This window comes from Lepidothrix coronata, unplaced genomic scaffold (genome assembly GCF_001604755.1).
Source record: "Lepidothrix coronata isolate B3197 unplaced genomic scaffold, Lepidothrix_coronata-1.0 Scaffold38, whole genome shotgun sequence".
Taxonomy (NCBI): domain Eukaryota; kingdom Metazoa; phylum Chordata; class Aves; order Passeriformes; family Pipridae; genus Lepidothrix; species Lepidothrix coronata.
The window spans coordinates 862,186-881,328 of record NW_016690218.1 but is presented as its reverse complement, the minus strand read 5'-3'; the positions used below and the strand labels follow the sequence as shown (position 1 = coordinate 881,328).

At 44.0% G+C, this 19,143-nt stretch overlaps 1 protein-coding gene across 6 annotated transcripts in view; it reads right to left on the bottom strand.

Moving 5' to 3' along the window:
• Positions 1-5,348: 5,348 nt before the first annotated feature.
• The window catches only part of LCLAT1 (lysocardiolipin acyltransferase 1), a 116,213-nt gene continuing 102,418 nt past the window's right edge, over positions 5,349-19,143 (bottom strand). For 4 of the 6 annotated variants that reach the window (XM_017812933.1, XM_017812934.1, XM_017812932.1 and 1 more), the window contains one exon: positions 9,088-9,596. In XM_017812933.1, coding sequence (XP_017668422.1) covers positions 9,088-9,596 — 509 coding nt within the window. Of the gene's footprint in view, positions 9,597-19,143 lie in introns of all 6 variants that reach the window. The other 2 variants (XM_017812931.1, XM_017812936.1) reach the window with 1 other exon arrangement.

Here is a 19,143-nt window from a genome sequence, read left to right as displayed (position 1 = left end):
GCTGTTCTCATAAAATGCCCCCCCTGCTTGCCATGGGTTTGGCATTGCCCCACCAGACTGGCTGTGAGCAGCATCATGATGGCAGAGGGCTGTCAAAAGGGCTTGAGTGATATTTATGACAAGGACCATTCTACCTATATTTGTTGTTCCTGCTGTGCCAGCATTCCAGTATGTCCTGTAATAACTTTAATAGCTTTTATGCAGTGGCTAGGAATGATGAAGCTAATTCAAAATTAGGTATTTAACCTCCCTGGTTTTATTCCTGTCTTTATCTGACAACCAACAATCTGATCCCTTTCAGCTTCCCTCGCTACCAGATTCAGCCTGAAGTGGGGCAGAGGGCGGGTCCCAAAGTGGGGGGCTCTGCTCTGACCTTCACATAAGCAAATAGCTGTGCTTTTGCTCCTGGACTGCCTCTCTTCTGATATGCCATGGCCTGCCACTGGGCACCACCTGAGGGAAGGTGACAACTGTGACCATATTCTCATGGGGCTGGAGCCCCTTTTCACCCACAAAAAGGGTCTGTGGCACAGTGTGGTGTGTGTCCCCAAGCAGCAGCATACCCCCAGGAGATGTCTCCAGTCCTGCTGAACCACCTGGGATGCAGGATGTGCATGACACACACCACTGGACAGTGGCAGACCCAACAGTACAGCCCAAAGTCTTCGCCCCAAGGTCTGCAGTGACAGAATCAGAATATTCTGAGTTGGAAAGGACCATAAGGATCATCGAGTCCAGCTCTTAAGTGAATGGCCCATATGGGGATCAAACCCCCAACCTTGGTTTTGTTAGCTCCATGCTCCAACCAAGGTAACCTCAGGGTCCACCCGTGGGGCCACAGGTTTGGAGTCTGTCCCAGCCTGCGGCAGAGGACACCATGTCCCATCACTCCTTGCCTGCAGTGCCATCCTCTACCTCCCGTCCTTAAATGATGTGCAAAGTCTGCTAAGGACTTTCCTGCTGGAAGAACTCAGCAGGAAACAGCTAATGCAACCTCTCTTGTTCATCTGCAGTACTTGTGTCCAATGGGTAATAAAACCACAGGCTCCTTTCTCATTAATCCCTAATTAGGCTCTCTCTCACTCACATAGCACTTTCTGTCATTAGTGTTGGAAAGCTGAAAGCCTGCCTTTAACCTTCACATGTTGTGAGGAGGCAGACCCGAACACCTTGCTGTGATCTTGCATAAAACATCTCCTTGTGCTGGCTCTCAGGGGCTGCTGGAAAAGAACCTCCCTTTCCCCAGCATGGGCAGAAAGCAAAACCTCTAGGGGAGTGCAGCATCTGCAGTGAGGAGGCTGGAAATGTCCACTGGGTGTGACACTTGACCACTGAGTGACCACAAGGTCAGGTTTGCCCTTGTACCTCTGCAAGAGCCCAATTGATGGACTGCAGAGGCCTGAGCCAGCTGCCCTGCTGGTAGATCATGGCAGTGTGGGAATAGAGAAGGCAGCCACACTACTCCTACAGCTTCAGCATCTTAATTTAAAGCCTGGCTGAGCATGAAGGTATGTGGGCTGAGGCACCCCATGTTCTGAGACCGTGCAAGTGTCCTTCACATGGTGTAGGAGCAGGAACTGCAAGAGGAGAGCAGAGATCACAGCTGAACATCAGCCCTTCTCCCAGTTGTGTCAGAAAAGCCCCCACCAAATTATTAGGATGAACAGTCTGGGGTGGGTGTGCTGAGCACATGTCAGGGTCGGCAACTGAGTTAGTGTATCTGGAATGTATGTGCCAGCCCTCACTGCTGCTGGCAATGTGGCACTTGTTGCTGTTATCCTGGCAGCTGTGGGGCAGCTGCATCCTGTGCTGTCCTGCCCATGATGGTGGGACTTACACCCAGCTAAGGCCTCAGGGGCCAGGAATAATACCTGTCCCAGATGGACATGCAGCATCAAACCCATTAGGTGAGTGTTAGAGCCTGATGCCAGGCCCATCCCTGGCTTGCAGTAAGTGGTGCCTGTTCTCTGTCCTTACCCTTGGCCCACATTACTCACAGCATCCTTGATAAGACCACCGAGGACACCTGAGGGATATCAGTCAGCAGGTCCCTTCCCAAGCAGCTGCATCTTTCCCAAGTGCTCCTCTCCAGCTTCCCAGCTGCTGGCTGAAGCACTGGGGAGCTGTAGGATGATGCTCCATGTCCCATTGTCCTTGTGTTGGCCACAAGGATGTCACACTGTTCACGCAGTAACCCAGCAAGATGAACCAGCTGGCCTGTGCTCACATAAGAGACGAGCAGTGGGTGAGGAACTGGATCCAGTCCCTCCCTTTGTGGGTCTCTCCAGAGACAGACAAATGCAAGGAGCTTACAGTGTTGAGCAGTCCTCAACTCCTGCCTTGTGAACCTGCCTGGCACAGCTCAATCCACACAGGACAGTGGCTTCAGCATCATGTTCTGCATTAAGCAACTGTAGCACAGGTGGTGTCCCAAAACTTTCTCCTCTCTTGCTCCTGAGAGGGAGAGAAGAGAAAGAAGGCACAGAGCAAGAAAGGACTCAGAAGAGTTTTGTTTGCTGCTGAAAGGGATTGTTTAGAACATTAAATGGCTGGTTCTGCTCCTGTAGGGATTGGTGTTAAGGCCTGTTAGAAACAGCATGAATTCACCTCCTGACCTCCCCATGTCCAAGACTGTGCATGGTTTTCTGATCCAACTGGACTCCAAGTGTTGGAAGGGGATATCCTCCTGCCCTTTCAGCAGAGGAAAGGTTTCCTCTCCATGACCTTGAGACTGACCCACTGACTCTGATGATTTGTGCCCATCAGAAAGCACCAAAGAAAGCCCCTGGCAAAGTCAGGACCTTTGCTTAGGTAGCTATAAAAAGGGCACTTCTTGAGTGAAAGAGTTCAGAGATGAGCTTCAGAGAGCTCTTCAAATAGCATTGGCAGGGAGTGCAAAGCTGTAGGAAGCAAACCTGGGGATCTACCAGCACGCACAACATCTCCACTTGAATCATTTCAGTGGATAATCTGGAAATAAAACTAACTGCAGCAGTGGTGAGGGGGATGATGAGGCAGCTCCTTGCCAGCAAGGTGAGGGAGCACCCAGCTGCCAGGCAAAACATGGATTGCATAAAACAGCACTGTGTTAAAAGCGATTTTGCAAGCTTCCCTGGAAAGGTGGGTAGCTTCCCAGCCTGCCGGTGGGGATCTTACTGACAGTGAGGAATTATTCTATCCTTAAAGAACTCAGGGTCTTGTACAGCTGCCAGGAAAAGGAACAGGAGGAGCTGTTTGAATGTCCTGAAACACAGGACATCAAGTGAGAAACCTGAGCACAGAAAGAGAGGAGGTATCACCCCGACTGTCTACAGCATTGGTGGGCAGCCTGTCAGGTAAGAACAGAAAGAGGCTCCTACTGGGGCAGTTAGTGGGTAAAGCTGTGAACCACCCCATGGAGGATGTTATTTTCTCCCCACTTTATCTAAAGATGTCTAAGAAGAGAAGTATTTTATCACAGACCTTTTCTTTCAGACTCTGAAGCAGGATGACATGCTCCCAACAGCTGTACCCAGTCAACACCTTCCGTAGCACTTCTGTTATCTGTAACATTCCCCACCTGTATCCTGTTATTGCTAACATTTTTCTTCCCTTTGGGTTCAGTGTCCATCAACATACATTTCTCTCACTCAACACCCAGCAGTTCAAAGAGCAGAGCAAGCAACGAAGGCAGACGAAGAAATAGTGCAGGGGAGCAGAGGGCAAAACCCGGCAGTGATGTCAGTGCCAGGTTACAGATCTGCTGTAACCTGCAGTGCCTCCTACTCCTCCCACAGCATTGCCTTGTGCTCTTGCACCCTGCACAGCTTATCCTTCTCTGCTAGGTGTCCTGGGGATGCAGAAGCAATGCTGAGGCCTGAGCCCCTCTAGCTCTTCCCTCTGGTAAGGCTGAAGGTGCTTCTCTGCTGCCTGCAGATGAGGGTGAAAGGGCTCTTGCCTTATGTCTCACACGAGCAAGAGGACAGAGAAATCTAGGGAAGAGGCTGCTGACCACCAAAACTATTACACCAGCACCTGCACACCTGCCTCTCTCATGCAGCCCAGCATGAAGTATTTCAAACACCCTTCCCTCTTCTCCTGAGAGCAGCTATGAAGGTGGAGTTTTGCTCAAACTCCTCCTGTCAATCTTCTGCATATCCCACCACCAGAGAAAACAGTGACTCCAGATGAAGACCTCCAGAGAAAGGGATGACAAACCATATGGAGGTCCTACTGTAATAGAACAAAGACATCTACTTAAAAACTCAGGGCCTTAAATCCACTCCTGATAAAGATGCCTGGACTTTCAAGAGGCCCAGCAAGAGCAGAGGCAAGCGCTCTCTGCCTCTTGTGTGTCTCAGCAGAAACCCTCTCTAGGACAAGAGCCACCTAACCATGTTACATGCACAGACCATCCTCCCCACTCCCAGGAGCCATTGAGATAGATTGTTGTCTGACCCAAAGTCCTCAGGAAATCAGACGACCTTTTTCCTGTTGTATTGAACTGCTAAGGAGGTGTTTGGGGCAGCTGAAGGGTGAAAGCTTTGGCCTCCATTACTATTATTTTCTGTAATGACAAGAAAGATAGAGAAATACATTTTTTCATTGCATACTTGAGTTTTGAGGAAACCAACAGGAAGGGACAACCATCTTCCCAGAGTGACAAGCCATTCATTTTGACTTCGAGGGACTGATTTGAATGCTCTGAGTATACACAGACATGGAAAACATCCTCTCTAGCTGCAGAAACTGCTACCAGAGTTTCTGTTTCTTGTGGTCTTTCTGACACGTGCTACCTGCTGGAGCTGCAGCTGTTTGCTAGGGTTGTCACAGCACAGCTATTCCCCATCAAGTAATGAGCTGAGAAACACAGCCCTTGTTCCACACTGGATTAGCATTCGAGCAATGGAGAGAGAAATCAAGGAGCCTGTGACCTGAAATTACATTAAAGATAGGTCCTCTAAGAACAGGAACCTTGCCATAGATAATTTCTTGTGTCACCAGTTCCACAGATGGTAAAAGGATATAGCTACAATGGAGGACTTACCCAGGGATCACTACCTAACACAGATTACTCTTTAGCAATCCTGGTTAAGCAGCACAGCAAGGCTAAAGCTGAGCTGTACTTCTTGCATGCTCTCAAAGGTTTCTGCACCCCTTTACATGAAGAAGCTTGAATGAGGGTACAGTCAAACCCCCTTTCCAACTTGCCAAGGAAAGAAGGGGAGTTCTCCCCTCCAATAGCAACAAACCGTGGGTTGAGCATCCAACTGGACACCAGTCTGCCCAATATAGCCAACTATACGATTGCAGACAAGGTTTGTTCCTTACAGGTGCAGTAGAAAGAAAACAGCAAAATTAAACACATGCAATGCTTCAGGTCTTTATTGTTGCTGTAGAGTAACTGGTACATGGTTAAAACATTCTAATAATTTTATCAGTGAAATCTGAAAACTAAGGCTTTCTGTAGGTTTGTAGTATCCTGGTGTTTCCTTTCACATAGTGCACATATAAAATCAAGTTATAAAAACACGGATCTTTTTTAAACAACACCAATTGATGCAATGCACAAAACTAAGAAGTACATTTCATATGATCCAGACAACACCTTACAGACCAGCTTTGGGCCTTGCAGCTTTGAAGTCAAGAGACTTAGTCTGAAATCCTGCTACCCAAGTGAGCTTGATGACACACACAGATGGCAGAATTTCAAACCTTCTGTTCTGAGCAGAGAGAAAGAAACCCCCTGATGCTGAAGACGAAACATCTGATTGAGCAAATGGGAGCAGCATCCTTAAAGCACGTCACTGATCTCAAATAATGTAAACAAGACCTACCCAGACCTGTAGGTCCCACAGACAGAGCAGTTGCTGCTCAGCAGTGCAGCTGCTGGGACTACAGGAGAAGGTGAGCTGTGACAAACCTGCCAATGAGTGAGATGAGTCTTGGTGCCAATACGTGTCCCATGAAAGAAGAGTGGGTGATTCCTGGAGTACTAGCACCTTTAATCTAACAGCACTGAAAACATTTCAAAGTGATTTACCCAGCAGAGAATCATAGAATAATTTAGGTGAGAAAAGACCTTTAAGACCCTCGAGTCCAACATAAACCCAGAACTGCCAAGACTGAGACTAAACTATGTCTCTAAGTGCCATCTCAGTGTTCTTTAAATAGGAAAACAGGGTAGGAATAAAGAAGCCTCCAAGAAATCTGTATATTAGAATCTTTTCAGTAAAAAGCTACATTTTGACCAAAGAGAAAAAAAACATTCACAGAACAATCTTCCCTCAGTTCCTTAAACACTTTTTAAACAAAGAAGCTTCTATATCCACAAAGCTTTTAGTTTTCATTCAGTTTTTCCCTGTCTTGCATTTCTAATTGAGCTGAAAAATGATGCACAGAATCTGAAAATTTACATGAGACACAAAGCCAACACCTCCCCTGGGAGAGGAGGATTCTTCACTGACCACTTACTCCACATCGTGGAGTTGGGCATTGCAAAAGTGACATTAGCAGCTGACAAGAATATTATTCTTTCTCTTTGATCCGAACATGAGAGAGGAGGATGAATTACAGATTTGCAAGATGTTTTTACCACATTACAATAGGTTACGTGTTTGGCTCCAGCTGGGAGAAAACCCCTTGTAAGGGTCGATGATGGATTGCATTTGACTTCCCTTTCAGAGCCCAACTTGAATCACACAGAGATGTAAATCCTTTACCGCTCCATGACCAAGACTCACACTGATGCTTCTGATACATTTGTTGACACCACAAAGTTCTCTGAACGACTGAGAAAAGCACAGCTGGTATTTACGTCACCACCACATAGAACCTGTTCTTTGAATTCACTCCTGAAGATGATGTTAAGGCTATTGGAGTAGGCTGGCCATGGTCCTGGCATGAAAGCACTTTGTCCTAAGCCATGGCTTAGGACAGACTAGAAGAAGCCTTTTAGGTCTCCTCTGCATTAACCATAAATGCGGTTTTTAGGTTTTCCCTTGCAGTGGATTACCTGGATGTGCAGGGAACTGCACCAAAGCAGAGCATTAGGTGAAGAAAAACCAGGCTATGTAGATTTAAGCTGCAACCATGCCTGTGATATTACAGAATTGTGTTAAAAAAAGACCTTGAGGTGCATAAATGACCTCCTTCCACTCCTGACAATGAAACACCAGTTGTCAGTCGTCAGGTACTCAAATACAAATATGAAAAAATCGTTAAGAAACATAACCCTAAATATAAACCTAGTTTTATTTATTTATTTTTAAGAAAAAAGGGATTAAAAAAATTGGAGTAAACCAGATGGCTTCAAGTACTTTCCGCATAATAAACAATTAGTTATTATAAGCATAGATTAAAAAAGACTTGTCACCTTGCAAGGGACAGTTGAATAGAGGCTGGTGATTTGTTAAAAAAATGGTCTTTGAAACAAACACATAAGACAACATGCTTAGAGTCGTAATTTAAAAGCAAACAGGTGTGTCCACCATGCCAACCCATTGCTTGAGACACCCAGCACAGTACAAGATACATTTTGCACTCTGTACTTTCACATTTCATGGCAATGCCACTCAACACACGGAGCCAGGCCATCTCAGTCTAGCTCAAACAAGTTGTCATGCAATAAACACAAATATTTAGTAAGTCAGGAAGGTTTTGCAGCATTAGAATTGATCAGGTTGTTTTAAATTTTTGAGGTTGCAGAACAATCTAACCTGAAGACCTGAACTGTCTCCTAAGTGCTGGCAATGTTTTTGTCTTTTTCTGTGTGAATATAACATTACTTTTACTGTATATGACAAGGAATACACTTGAAAGTGCCTCGTCTAAGCTTAAGCCTTCGTATTTTCTGAATGTCATGAAAAAAAGTGAATGTGTTATAGTGGGAGCCCCAAGAGAACCTCCCAAAAATTGTGAAGGAGGTTAAAAAGGTAATGATGTCATCAAGAAACCAAAGCCAATACAGCAAAGGGAAGATGTAGCTCTTCCCTGTGCTGTGAAAAGTCTAAAACCCAAACCCATCTCTTGTGCCAATAAGGAGACAACCACTGCATCATGTGCATTTCAACAGGTCTGTCTGACATGCCTGGAACAAGCAGTCTTCCAGCTTATCTATATGGACATGTGAAATGCCAAAGGAAGCAATGTGAAAACCAAAATTAATGCTTAAAAAAGAAAAAAGATATCTTGCCTACTCTGAAAATTAACTAAAATGTTTTCAATCCAAGAAGGTCTACAAGGAAACTTTTGAAAAACATTTTCCAGCTATTTGGAGACAGACACTTACTTTTGCCTCTGTGAGAAAAAAACACCACTAAACCAACAAAAAAACCCAGTTCCCCTATCCCACAGCTCTGCATACTACAGTGGGAACAACTCTCCCACAGCTAACAGGGAGACTGAAACAGTATGAAACAGTGAGAAATCAAAACTTAGCTGCACAGGTCTATTAAATAATCAGCAAAGACTTAAATGGAGGCAGAGCCAGCACTGTTCTCTGTACTATGACACAAGACTACAAGACTTAAAAAACCCTCTGAGTGACCAAGCCAGAATGGTTGAACAGTGGTAGGTTCAGTAGTGTTTGAAAAAGCTTATGCAAAAATATTATTTTAAAATAAATTTGAGTATTTGAAATATAAAAAAGAAACAGAACAACTTCTTCTCCAACTTCCACCTACCATCAAAACATCACTAAACTTACCAGCTTTCCAAATCCGACGCTTACTTCACAACAATGTGATTATACAGAAATCATACATCTGTCTCTCTTAGCTGAACAGTTTGGGTTTCTACATGAAAGTCCAGTGCATGTCACATTTATTACTGTCTTTATGATTGTTCAATAATCCAGCAATTTGTTTCTTAATGACAGCAGAATGCAGTTGCTAGCTGCTTGCAAGAGCAATGTTGAAATTACATTCAGAGATTAAAAAACTACCATTTTCACATGTAGGAATAACTAACATTTTTCTTTCTCTTCACAGAATCATGTGCAAATGTCTAACAATGGCGATAGTAAAAGACAATTCTCATGCAAAAATTGTTCCCTGTGCATAAAATTCGCAGGGCATCTCAACCCCCCCCCCTTTCTCTACGCCAGAACTAATTGTTTTTTATTTTCGTGTTGTGAAATTTCTGGTGCTTTTTAAAATATCGATGACAAGCGAGTTCAATTAGTTCCAGCCCACCAAATATCTTTTGCTGCACAACAAAAAAGATGACCATGGCTGCAAAATACCACTGAGCAAAGCTGTACAGGTACAGCAGTGAGAGCATACCCAGTGGGAACACTGTCCAGTACAGGAGTGAGATGCACTTCACCACGAGGACCCTGAGCTCGGATTTACAGGGGGGAACAATGCCTTGCCCTGTTGCACTGAAGCATTTTCCACCTTCGTAGAAGTGTCGGAGTCTCTCCTCTTTCTCTTCCCAACGCTTCCGGCACCAAAGCTGCAGCTCCTCCTTAGAAGTTGGCACTGTCTCTATCGGATATCTCTGGACGTGGAAGTGAATCTCCTTTGGGAAGTTTCCATTCAAAAGGTGCTTCTCTGTCTGAGGAATGTTTTGGGGGTATGCCACAGTTATGTCATGGATAGCATCGAGATTGTCACCTAGAAGAAAGGTTTGTGGGAAAAAAGATCAATACAGATCATGCAATGGTCAGAACACTAATTTGCTTCAAGGTGTGATTGAAAACTGTCCAAATTGTGGCAGAAATCCCAGAGATACATTAGCTATGCAGAGCATGTTTAATCTGCTAGAATCTTTAAAGGCTGAAAGGTCAAACTTTTCCCAACCATTATCTTTTCAGAAACTGAACAAAAAACTTTGTGAACAAGATTATACACAGTACAAACCAAAGCAGAATAACAACAACGAGTAAGAGATTAAAATCAAATTTAAAGGAGAGAAGGCGCACATCTGGTCTTGGATAAAGAGCACAGTATGTGAGTCTAATGTTCAGTTATTCCTAGCTGTGCTGCACGCTGAAATTGCTTTTCACTAATGAAATACAACTTAGTCTATGTTCCTGTGAACACTGAAATAGATTCAGGTTGATCTGGAGCAAGCAGCATTCACAATCCTAATTCACTGAAGACTGAGAAAACATAAGTGAAACATATACCAGCTAAATATCATGAACTCATTAAATCTAGGGTATCTCACAAAGGATGAGGAGTAGCTCTGCAGCTAAGCCAGCTTTGCAGAGCACTCCGGTTAACACAATTTCTTTAGACCTGAGCAGCCAGTACTGTAAGGAGGTGAGCTGCTGTTCGCTGCACTCCACATCTGGGAAAGACAAAGTGCAGCCTAAGTGGGGGTTGAAGCCCAGCATTAAGTAAACCACATACAGTTAGCTATTTGGGTAAAATGAGTGTAGTTAACCATTTAAAAGGCAATTGCAGATTAGAAATTCAGGGGAATATTGATGAAAAAAAACCCTGCTCTTCATTAGCATGTCTGATTGAGCCAATGCTCTTGAAAGGATATCAGTATTGCCAAAGTGGGGTTTGCTAGTGCGTCTTTGTACTAAGTATTTTTATATTTTGCACTTCCTAAATACCTTCTTTATGCCCCGGCCCCTGACCAGACATTCTTTTTAGATTTCATAAAGTAAATTCTCCTAGTGTAAAACTGATCTAAAAATAGGCATGTGGTGCACTGGACGTTGCATAACTGTTAAGTTCTGCCAGCAGTGATTTATGTCGCTGTTTTTATTTGGCTGGCTGGCTGAGGGCAAAATAGAATTGGAGACTAAAAGCTGTCTCCAGTTGCAGCAACTGAAGACTTTTGTTCTCACAGATGATGCCACTTCTTGCAAAGATGATCAAAACCTACTGTTTAGCCCCATTCTTCGTTTTTATTTGCTCCCCTTCCCCTGGCATTTTGGCTCTCTTTTAGAGCTCTAAAAATGACAGGGCAAGAATAGAAAGTTACTTTAAAAGGCCATGTTCAAAATGATGTATCTAAAGTTCAATTCCAAATATCACAAGAGGGGGAAAAGCCCTATTCAGCCTTATAACGATCTCTCTTGGGCAGCAGCAGATTACTCGGGTTTTTAAAGAGCTATATATGGCTCCTAGGAGGTCTATCAGAGTGAAACTCAATATTCCATCTTTTCTCTAGCTATGGTATCACATCCTGTATAAGCAGAGAATCCCTGTATTCTGCACAGGTAAAACCTTTCAAATCTCCTATCAAGAGATGCCAAAATTGAACATGCCTTAGAAACCCAGCCCCTACAAAGGGAAACGATGGCCAGCCTGCTGCACCTGATCACAGAACATTTTCATTTTGGGAACAGCTCGCATTTTCTCCCCACTATTCCAAATATTTCTGCCATCAGAAGGAATTACAGTCATCCGACAAGACAGATATCCCCCAGTTCCTGGCCCAGCCAGATCAAGAGCTGTTACACATACCTCCAAGAGATGTCCATCTCCTGATGGACAATCTGTCTTCCTCCTGATCCTCCACAGTTCCCCAGGTCCTAGTGACACATAAAACCTACACACTCTACCCTAAGAGGCAGGCCAGAAAAGTTCAGCCTTCCTGAGATCCTTGCATGAAAAAAGCCTTTTATAAAAAAGGTTTTTGGCTAGATGAGTTTCTCACCCACCTTTTGGTCACTTGTGTCTTTGCAGCTAAACAGTCTGCCGTTACATGCAAGTGTTCTTGAAAAATCAAGGCTTTACAGGACCACTGTCAATTACAGACTACAGGTAATAAATCATCAGATTTCTTGACTCTGTGCAAGTAGGATTGGCAAGACTCTCTGCACTCTCACAGCTGGTCTGACCTCTCCAGTATGCAAGTATATTTCTCCCCATGAATTCCTGGTAAGAAATAGGGAAGCCTCTACTCCTTACCTATGGATCCGTGGCATCGCCAGACAAGAAACCTTCCAGCAGGGCTTTCTACCAAACTGCAGAAGGTCTGCACTACATTATGGTTTCAAAATTAGTTACCCAGAACCAAGCTCAAAGAGCTGCATACAGGAGGATGGACATTACTCTTTCAGTATCACACATGAGGATGATTACATGACCTGCTCTGCGTGTCCAGCTGGAACCAGTATCCCCTAATTTCAGCTGCAAGGTTCACCTATTAAAGTGTATTTTACACAAGAAGAAATGAAACTTCAAGGGTTGATTTAGCATATTTGAAAGAACAGAAATATCAGAAAGAGAGAAGACCAGAATACCAGGTTTCATATGCAAGAGGATTAGAGCCTTTCTCAGCAGCCCTCTGGTTTGGGTCATACATATTTAAGAACTCCATGCAAATGGCAGCCTGGAGCTTTAATTCCCTGGCAAGCAAGCATGTGGAAAGGACCAGCTCTAATCAGTTTTCTACAGCTGCTGAAAGAAGCATGCCCTGCTAGTGTGACATGCAGTAGAACTGCAGGTTCCACATTCCACACCTGAAGAAAAAGCTTCTGCATCTTCTATGCTGATTTATCAATGGATATGGACAGTGTCACTGCATCAGTACCAAAAACGATACTGGAGAATCTGCTAAAAAGAAGAAAAGTTACAGCAATAGATAAAGGGAGACCATTCATAAGCAGGGACAAAATCCCTTTAGGCTAGGTTTATTAAGGCAGTTCCGAACCTGCATTCTTGGCTGGAGCCATCTTTACTGTCTCCCTCTGAAGTTAAGCTCCTTGTCTCTGCAATCTGGAAACATCTAACAGCATGTGTTCCAAGGTGCCAGTCAACCAGAAAAAGAGAGTGATCCTAAGTGAAGATGCAGGGCAGTCACTGACTTTAAAGATCTTTTTTCCACCTGAATTTAAAGATTGGCTTCAAAAATCTGTTTCTGCACATCTGAAGAAGAAATTGCACTAAGGGAAACCACATCATTGTACTTCTGTAGTGGGTTAGCTCAGAGAAGCTGTTGGTGGATAAAACACTTCCTTAAATGCTTTTAGTATCCATGTCCCACTGGAGAAGGAATGAAGGACAGAGGAAATCAAATAATGTTCACAGATTTGCATCTGAAATCTAATTAAGCTAAGAAATTGCCATTGGGGCTAAAACATCAGGCAGGTAGCCCAGCTCTTCAGGACAAAGAGACACCAGTTTCAGTAGCTTTACAGTCTCACGACTTTCTTCCCACAGTAGTAGAACTACGTATCCTTCATAAACATGAATAATATTCTGTCCTATATATGCTTTATAAAAGCACCTCAGAAAAGGAAAGCTTACTGCAGTGGTCAGGAGTGAACATAAAGTTTATTTCTAATCATTGTTAAGTGGCTATAAACTGCATAACATGCAGACAATGATTAATCCACGTGGTGGCCTTCATTTTGGGGTGACAAAATGCCTCAAAAGGAGAATTCTTTTACTTACTAAATTTTCAGTGCTCCAATCAAAGTTACTTATATTTCAGGCTCCGTTGATACATGACATTACTTCAAACTATTACATTGCACAGCTGGTTACTTTGGGCACTGTACTCAGAGGTGGCACAGGGAGAACTTAACCAGGCTCAAGACCAAAATATTAGCATCAGAGAAAGATACTGCCTTTTAAAAAACATTTCCCCTCACCCAGGAAAATAGAAATAAGGTTTATTGAGACGCTGGGCTGATGAGGCACAAGGCATAGCCAGGCAGGTGTACTGACCAGCCCCATTTAAATGGGACTAGCTCCTTTTACCCCTTATTCCTCTATTTTCCAAAACTGGTTTCCTCCAAAGCACCTTGAAGGATCCCTTTCCTCACTTTTGGTTCCTCCCCTAAATATCCCATAATAAGTCTTGTCCCTCCAAAAGCTCACTCTTTGGCATCCTGTAGCAACTCCTAGAGCCCTGACAGCAGTAATGCCCCTCAGTCTATAAGGTGATGGACAAGGTCCTCTCCCATGGACTCATATGATGGGTGTCACTCCTGGCCCACAAGCCGATGGCTCCCCCATGAAAACCCTCAGAGGAGCCGTGGTAGAGGCTTTGTTCCTCCATCTGGCTTTTGGAGCTTTGCCTGCCTGACCTTCTGCCCCTGTGCTCCTTTGCATGGGTGCAGACAAACCTTTTATCTCATCCCTTATTATAAAACCTTACAACCTGAACATTACTTTTAACTGTGTGTTCAATAATACCATGCCAGCACAATATTTTAGTTCTAGGGGAAAAAAACCCAGCCTGAACACAAAAGGCAGGATTAAACTATTTTCAGCTTCTTTCAAACACATTCATAAAGAGAATATTGCGATGCAGATGCAATTGGAGACAACTGCCAGAAGTGATGCTCAGCCCCACAGCACAGTCCCACATAAGTGGGCTGGTTGGATGGACCCATCCCCTCTGCCATAAGTATCACTTGGGAGATCAAGCACAGCCCATTCCTCAGTTATGATTCACACAAATGACAAGGACACTTCCTTGCTTGTACCTGGGACTGAGCAATGCTGAGCAAGCTCCCTGCGAGACAAAAGGATCTGTACAAACAGTGACTTCAGGGCCAACATGATGATTCAGAACAGGAGCTCTGAAAGCCAAAATGACCATCAGTGAGCCAAAAATGAGGATGGTCCCAGGCAAACCCACACAATGAACTGCTCAGACTGTCTGCAGCCTAGAAGGTGAACAGGTAGCTGAGTCTCCTTGGCATTAACCCATTTCCATCCCTAGCGAGGATCTCAGCAGCTGTAATTTGTCCTACTTTAGTTATCATTGACATTACTTTAAATCTTACAAGGATTATACAGTCTCTCCTCATGCATTGATCCAGCAGAGAAGATGCTATTCTTAACCACGCTACATCACAGAACAGCACGCTGATGAGCTGTTGAGCCAGAATGGGGAGAGGCATACTGAGATGCTCTCACAACAGAATATTCATGATCACCTTAAATTAAGTTGCTCTGTTAAAAGTGCGACCAGTATGTGAGGCCCTTGTCCATTCCACCTCTCACCTCAATATAACTACTTTCTCCAGAGAATGACCTATCTGTCCCTTCATTGCACAGCTCCAGATACTTCATATATTTCCAGGCTTCCATAAAACACTGGCTGTAGCTCACCCACCTATGCCCTAATATCCTCAACCCTACACACATTTCCTTAAGAAACATGAAAGAGTGAGGTTTGGCATTTCTGTAAATTAACTGATCAGCAACATAATTAAAGCAGAGATGGAAACAAGTAGAACAAACTTGTCAGGTTTTACACTATGTATGTTAGCTTTGAAACAAAGATACATTTTTGGACATTAAAACAAAAGCCAACTAAAACTGCTTACTGAATAATACCACTGCCTTGGCTCACGAGACTTGAGTGATTTTTCTTTGAGAACACAGTATCAGGAGGGAGCAGCTTCAAGGATTTACAGCCCCTCCTGGGAAGTATCATGCTTGTGAGGATTTAAAACTTCAGGCAGCCCTCTTTAAAGCAGCAGTGTCAGCTGGGGTTAATCTAAATCACTTTCAACTCAGTAGTTATTGGAAATCTTTTTTAGGTAAGTGTAGCAATCAAATAAGCAAACAAAAAAAGACAGAATGATAATACTGGCCTTGATTAACAGAGAAGAGTGATCCTGCATACCAATTCTTTCTATGCCTATCTGATTTTCCACTGGCATTGTGATACCACACAATCAGGTATCACAACCAGGAGAGAGGAAGACCTTCCACCTGCTGACATGAAGGTAGTGGTAGTGGTATGGCCAGTCTTCGCGAGTGAAGATTTGGGAAAGGTCATTAACCCTTCGAGCCTGCGCAGTGGATTTTTTAGGTGAGACACAGCGTGCGCTGAACTGAGCCCACCCTTTAATCCTGAGGTTCATCTGCCGGGGCAGAGCAAGCTTGGACATTGGCAGTGAGGGTCTCAGGATGTAGGTTTGTTTAGAGTGACCTTCTCTTAGATGGATTGCCTCACAGGGCTGACGAGCTCCATCTGCCCGGGGGCTGGGAATCGAACACGGGTCGCAGCGGTGAGAGTCCTGCACCCTAACCACTAGACCACCAGACATGAAGGAGTTAAGAACAATGCACCTCTAGTCCCTGAGGGTAGGAGCCTGGGGAAGGGACAACCCTGGCTTCTTTCTGCTTCTCAGCAGGAAGGAAATGTGCTCTGGGTGCTGCAGACTGGAGTAGAGGACTATTGGGATCTGATACCGGGTACCTCTGGCCTGGCTGGTACAAAGACCAAGAGATATAAGGATATTCTCATAGCTATCAGCAGTCATTACATGTGCTTAATTCTTTAGCTAAATACATTTACATGACATAGTTTTGCAGCCTGATGCTACATCTCATTAATGTGTAAACAACACCACTAACTGAAGTTGTTGTGAGGTCGGTGTTGGGAAGCGAGATCCGCTTTGACTTTGAAATCTCTGTAAATACCTCGTTTAATTATTTTAAGACCAGACCTAATGTTATCATCATCTAATCTGATCTCCTGAATGACAGAGGAGCTTATGCAGAATGTTTTCAGTTTTGCCATGGGATGTGGTAAGACAGACATCCCATATTGCTTTAAAGCTTTCAACATGAGATAAGCAGTTCCTCTAATTAATCAGGGGGGCGTGTGTATGTGTCTGTGTACATTATTTTTGTTCTTTTACTTCCTGACCATATAACTTGGCTAAGTTAATGAGCTGTCTGTGCTCATACAGGTAAGTGGTTGTATGATCTGTCAACCTAGGAAGTTGCTCCTGAACAAACTAAACCTACTTAGTTTCTGAAAACTCAAAATGCAGCAATTTTTAAAGCTCAAATCTCTTTAGTAGCTCTCTGAATCTCTTCTAATATTTCAACATACTTTCAAAGCGTGGGTGCTGGAACCAGGTAGAATTTTACAAAATGGCCTCATTAAGTCCATACACAGGCATCTAGTACTAACATTCCTACTTGCTTTTTGTTTTTATGCCTCCAAAGACTACGTCCTTTCTTGTAGCTACAGCATCACTGCAAGAGCTGATATTCAGCCCTGTTTATTAAGCATTATAAAGCTCTCTACCATATCCTGGAAGGCAACAGAGTCAGTAAGCTATGGTGAGCCTGCCAGGATGACACTGGGTAGGTTCTGAAGTGACATGCAACAGGGCTGAAATGCAAAACCCACTGTTCTCCAATGCAAAGTCCTTTGAAATGCCACAGCTGAACTGGGCAGCCACTTCCAATGGAGATAAGACATTGCTGAACTGGTAAAGTGGAGCTAGCGAATTCCACTCCCTGTTTTTTTGGGAAATTTTTTCCAGGCAATCAGGCTGGCACATCATCTGTGAAAAGATGCTGATCCCCAGTTGTGTCAGGGCACACAAACAAGCTATGGAAGAGTTTTTCCACTCTTACCTGTGACAGAGCCTGAGATTCTCCCACTCCAGGCTGATATCTGATAATCACCTTCACCAACTATACCTTGGGCTGCAGTTTGAGAGAGGGATTCTCTCCCTCTGCTCCACTCTCGTGAGACTCCACCTGCAGTGCTGCCTCCAGCTCTGGGGTCCCCAACATAGGAAAGATGTGGACTTATTGGAGCAAGTCCAGAGGATGCCACAAAGATGATCAGAAGGATGGAGCACCTCTTCTAAGAAGACAGGCTGAGAGAGCTGTTCAGCCTCGAGAAGAGAAAAGCTCTGTGGAGAACTTAGAGCACTTTCCAGTGCCTAAAGGGGGCTGCAAGAAAACTGGTGAGGGACTTTTTACAAGGGCCTGTAGTGACATGACAAAGGGGAATGGCTTTAAAGTGAAAGAGGGTAGGACTAGATATTAGGAAGAAATTCTTTACCGTGAGGGTGGTGAGCCACTGGCACAGGTTGCCCAATCACTGGAAGTATTCAAGGCCAGGCTGGATGGGGCTTTGAGCAACCTGGTCTAGTGGAAGGTGTCCCTGTGCATGGCAGGGGGGTTGGAACCAGATGATCTTTAAGGTCCCTTCCAACTCAAACCATTCTATGACGCTATGATTCACATTTATTGCTTTAAAACGTCTCTCCCCTTGCCCTCTCCATAAGTCAAAATATAAGAAGGACTGCAGTTTAGCCAGCCAGCTCCCTTCCTCCTCTCCAAATCAAATCAGAGCTAATACAGTGTAGTTCATTATGGTATGAGAAGTCAGTAGTGTGGGAAGCTTAAGAGCGGATCAAGCAAGTTAAGATACATCAGGTGATAAACTGATTCTTAGTTTGTGGATTAAAGTGTACAAAAATACTTGGGCATGTGTTAGGCTGAAGGAAAATACAGAAGATTTAGCTCATAATTATTGCAGGCATTGTTTACACAGTTGTGCTTTACAGGATAAATACAAGGATGGGTTTTGGATTTCATGCATTTCAGAGCAGCTTACAACCTCCACTATGGTTTTACAGCCAGAACTCTACTTGCCACCTCCCTGGACATGGGCCCTCTGACCCCACTGCTATGAAAGTCACAGCCAGCTGGTCTGAAACATCATGCATGGCTCCTGGGTACTGCTGTCAACATAAACCCTCTGACGACTTCAGGAACTGAGGTTGTTTGTTTAAAAGAGGAATCTTGGAGCAGACGAGGGAAGGATGTGCAGGGGGAAGGGGGGACCCAGCCATTGCAATGTGAAAAGCACCGACCCAGGGGCTCCATCCACAAGACTGCCCGGGGGGCTTTGGTCTTCCCTCCCCAGCTCTGAAGGGTTATTTTACAAATTGCAAAGCAAAAGCTCGTCGAGCTATAAATAAAATATGAAAATATGTGGGGAGGAGGGAATGAAGGGATAAAAGGGTTGGAATAACAAGTTATTTTCAGTCACTAGAGATGACCAGGCAAAACTGACTCACCACTCTTTACTCTATAATTCCCAAACTATATTTATCAAATCCAGATAACAAAAATGCCATGTTTATTCCCCTGCCTGCATATCTGCTCTTTCCTGGCCTCCCATACCACAAGTCTGCTCTACTTACACATATGGGATGTGGTTTTCACAGGTATGTTACATGTTAGGTAGAAGAAGCTATGTTGTTTCTAGGCTTACAGGCACCACTACTTTTCCATATAGAAAAATTTTATTTCATATAAGGGAGACAGTGACGCACTGGTACGCAACTTTCCAACTCCACTGAGCTCTTACATGAATTTCCTGGCAAACAACCAACAAATTCAAACCAGAATCACCATTATTCTTGAAATGAAGATAATTTACTATCCTTCAGTGAAATCCTTTTAAAAAGCA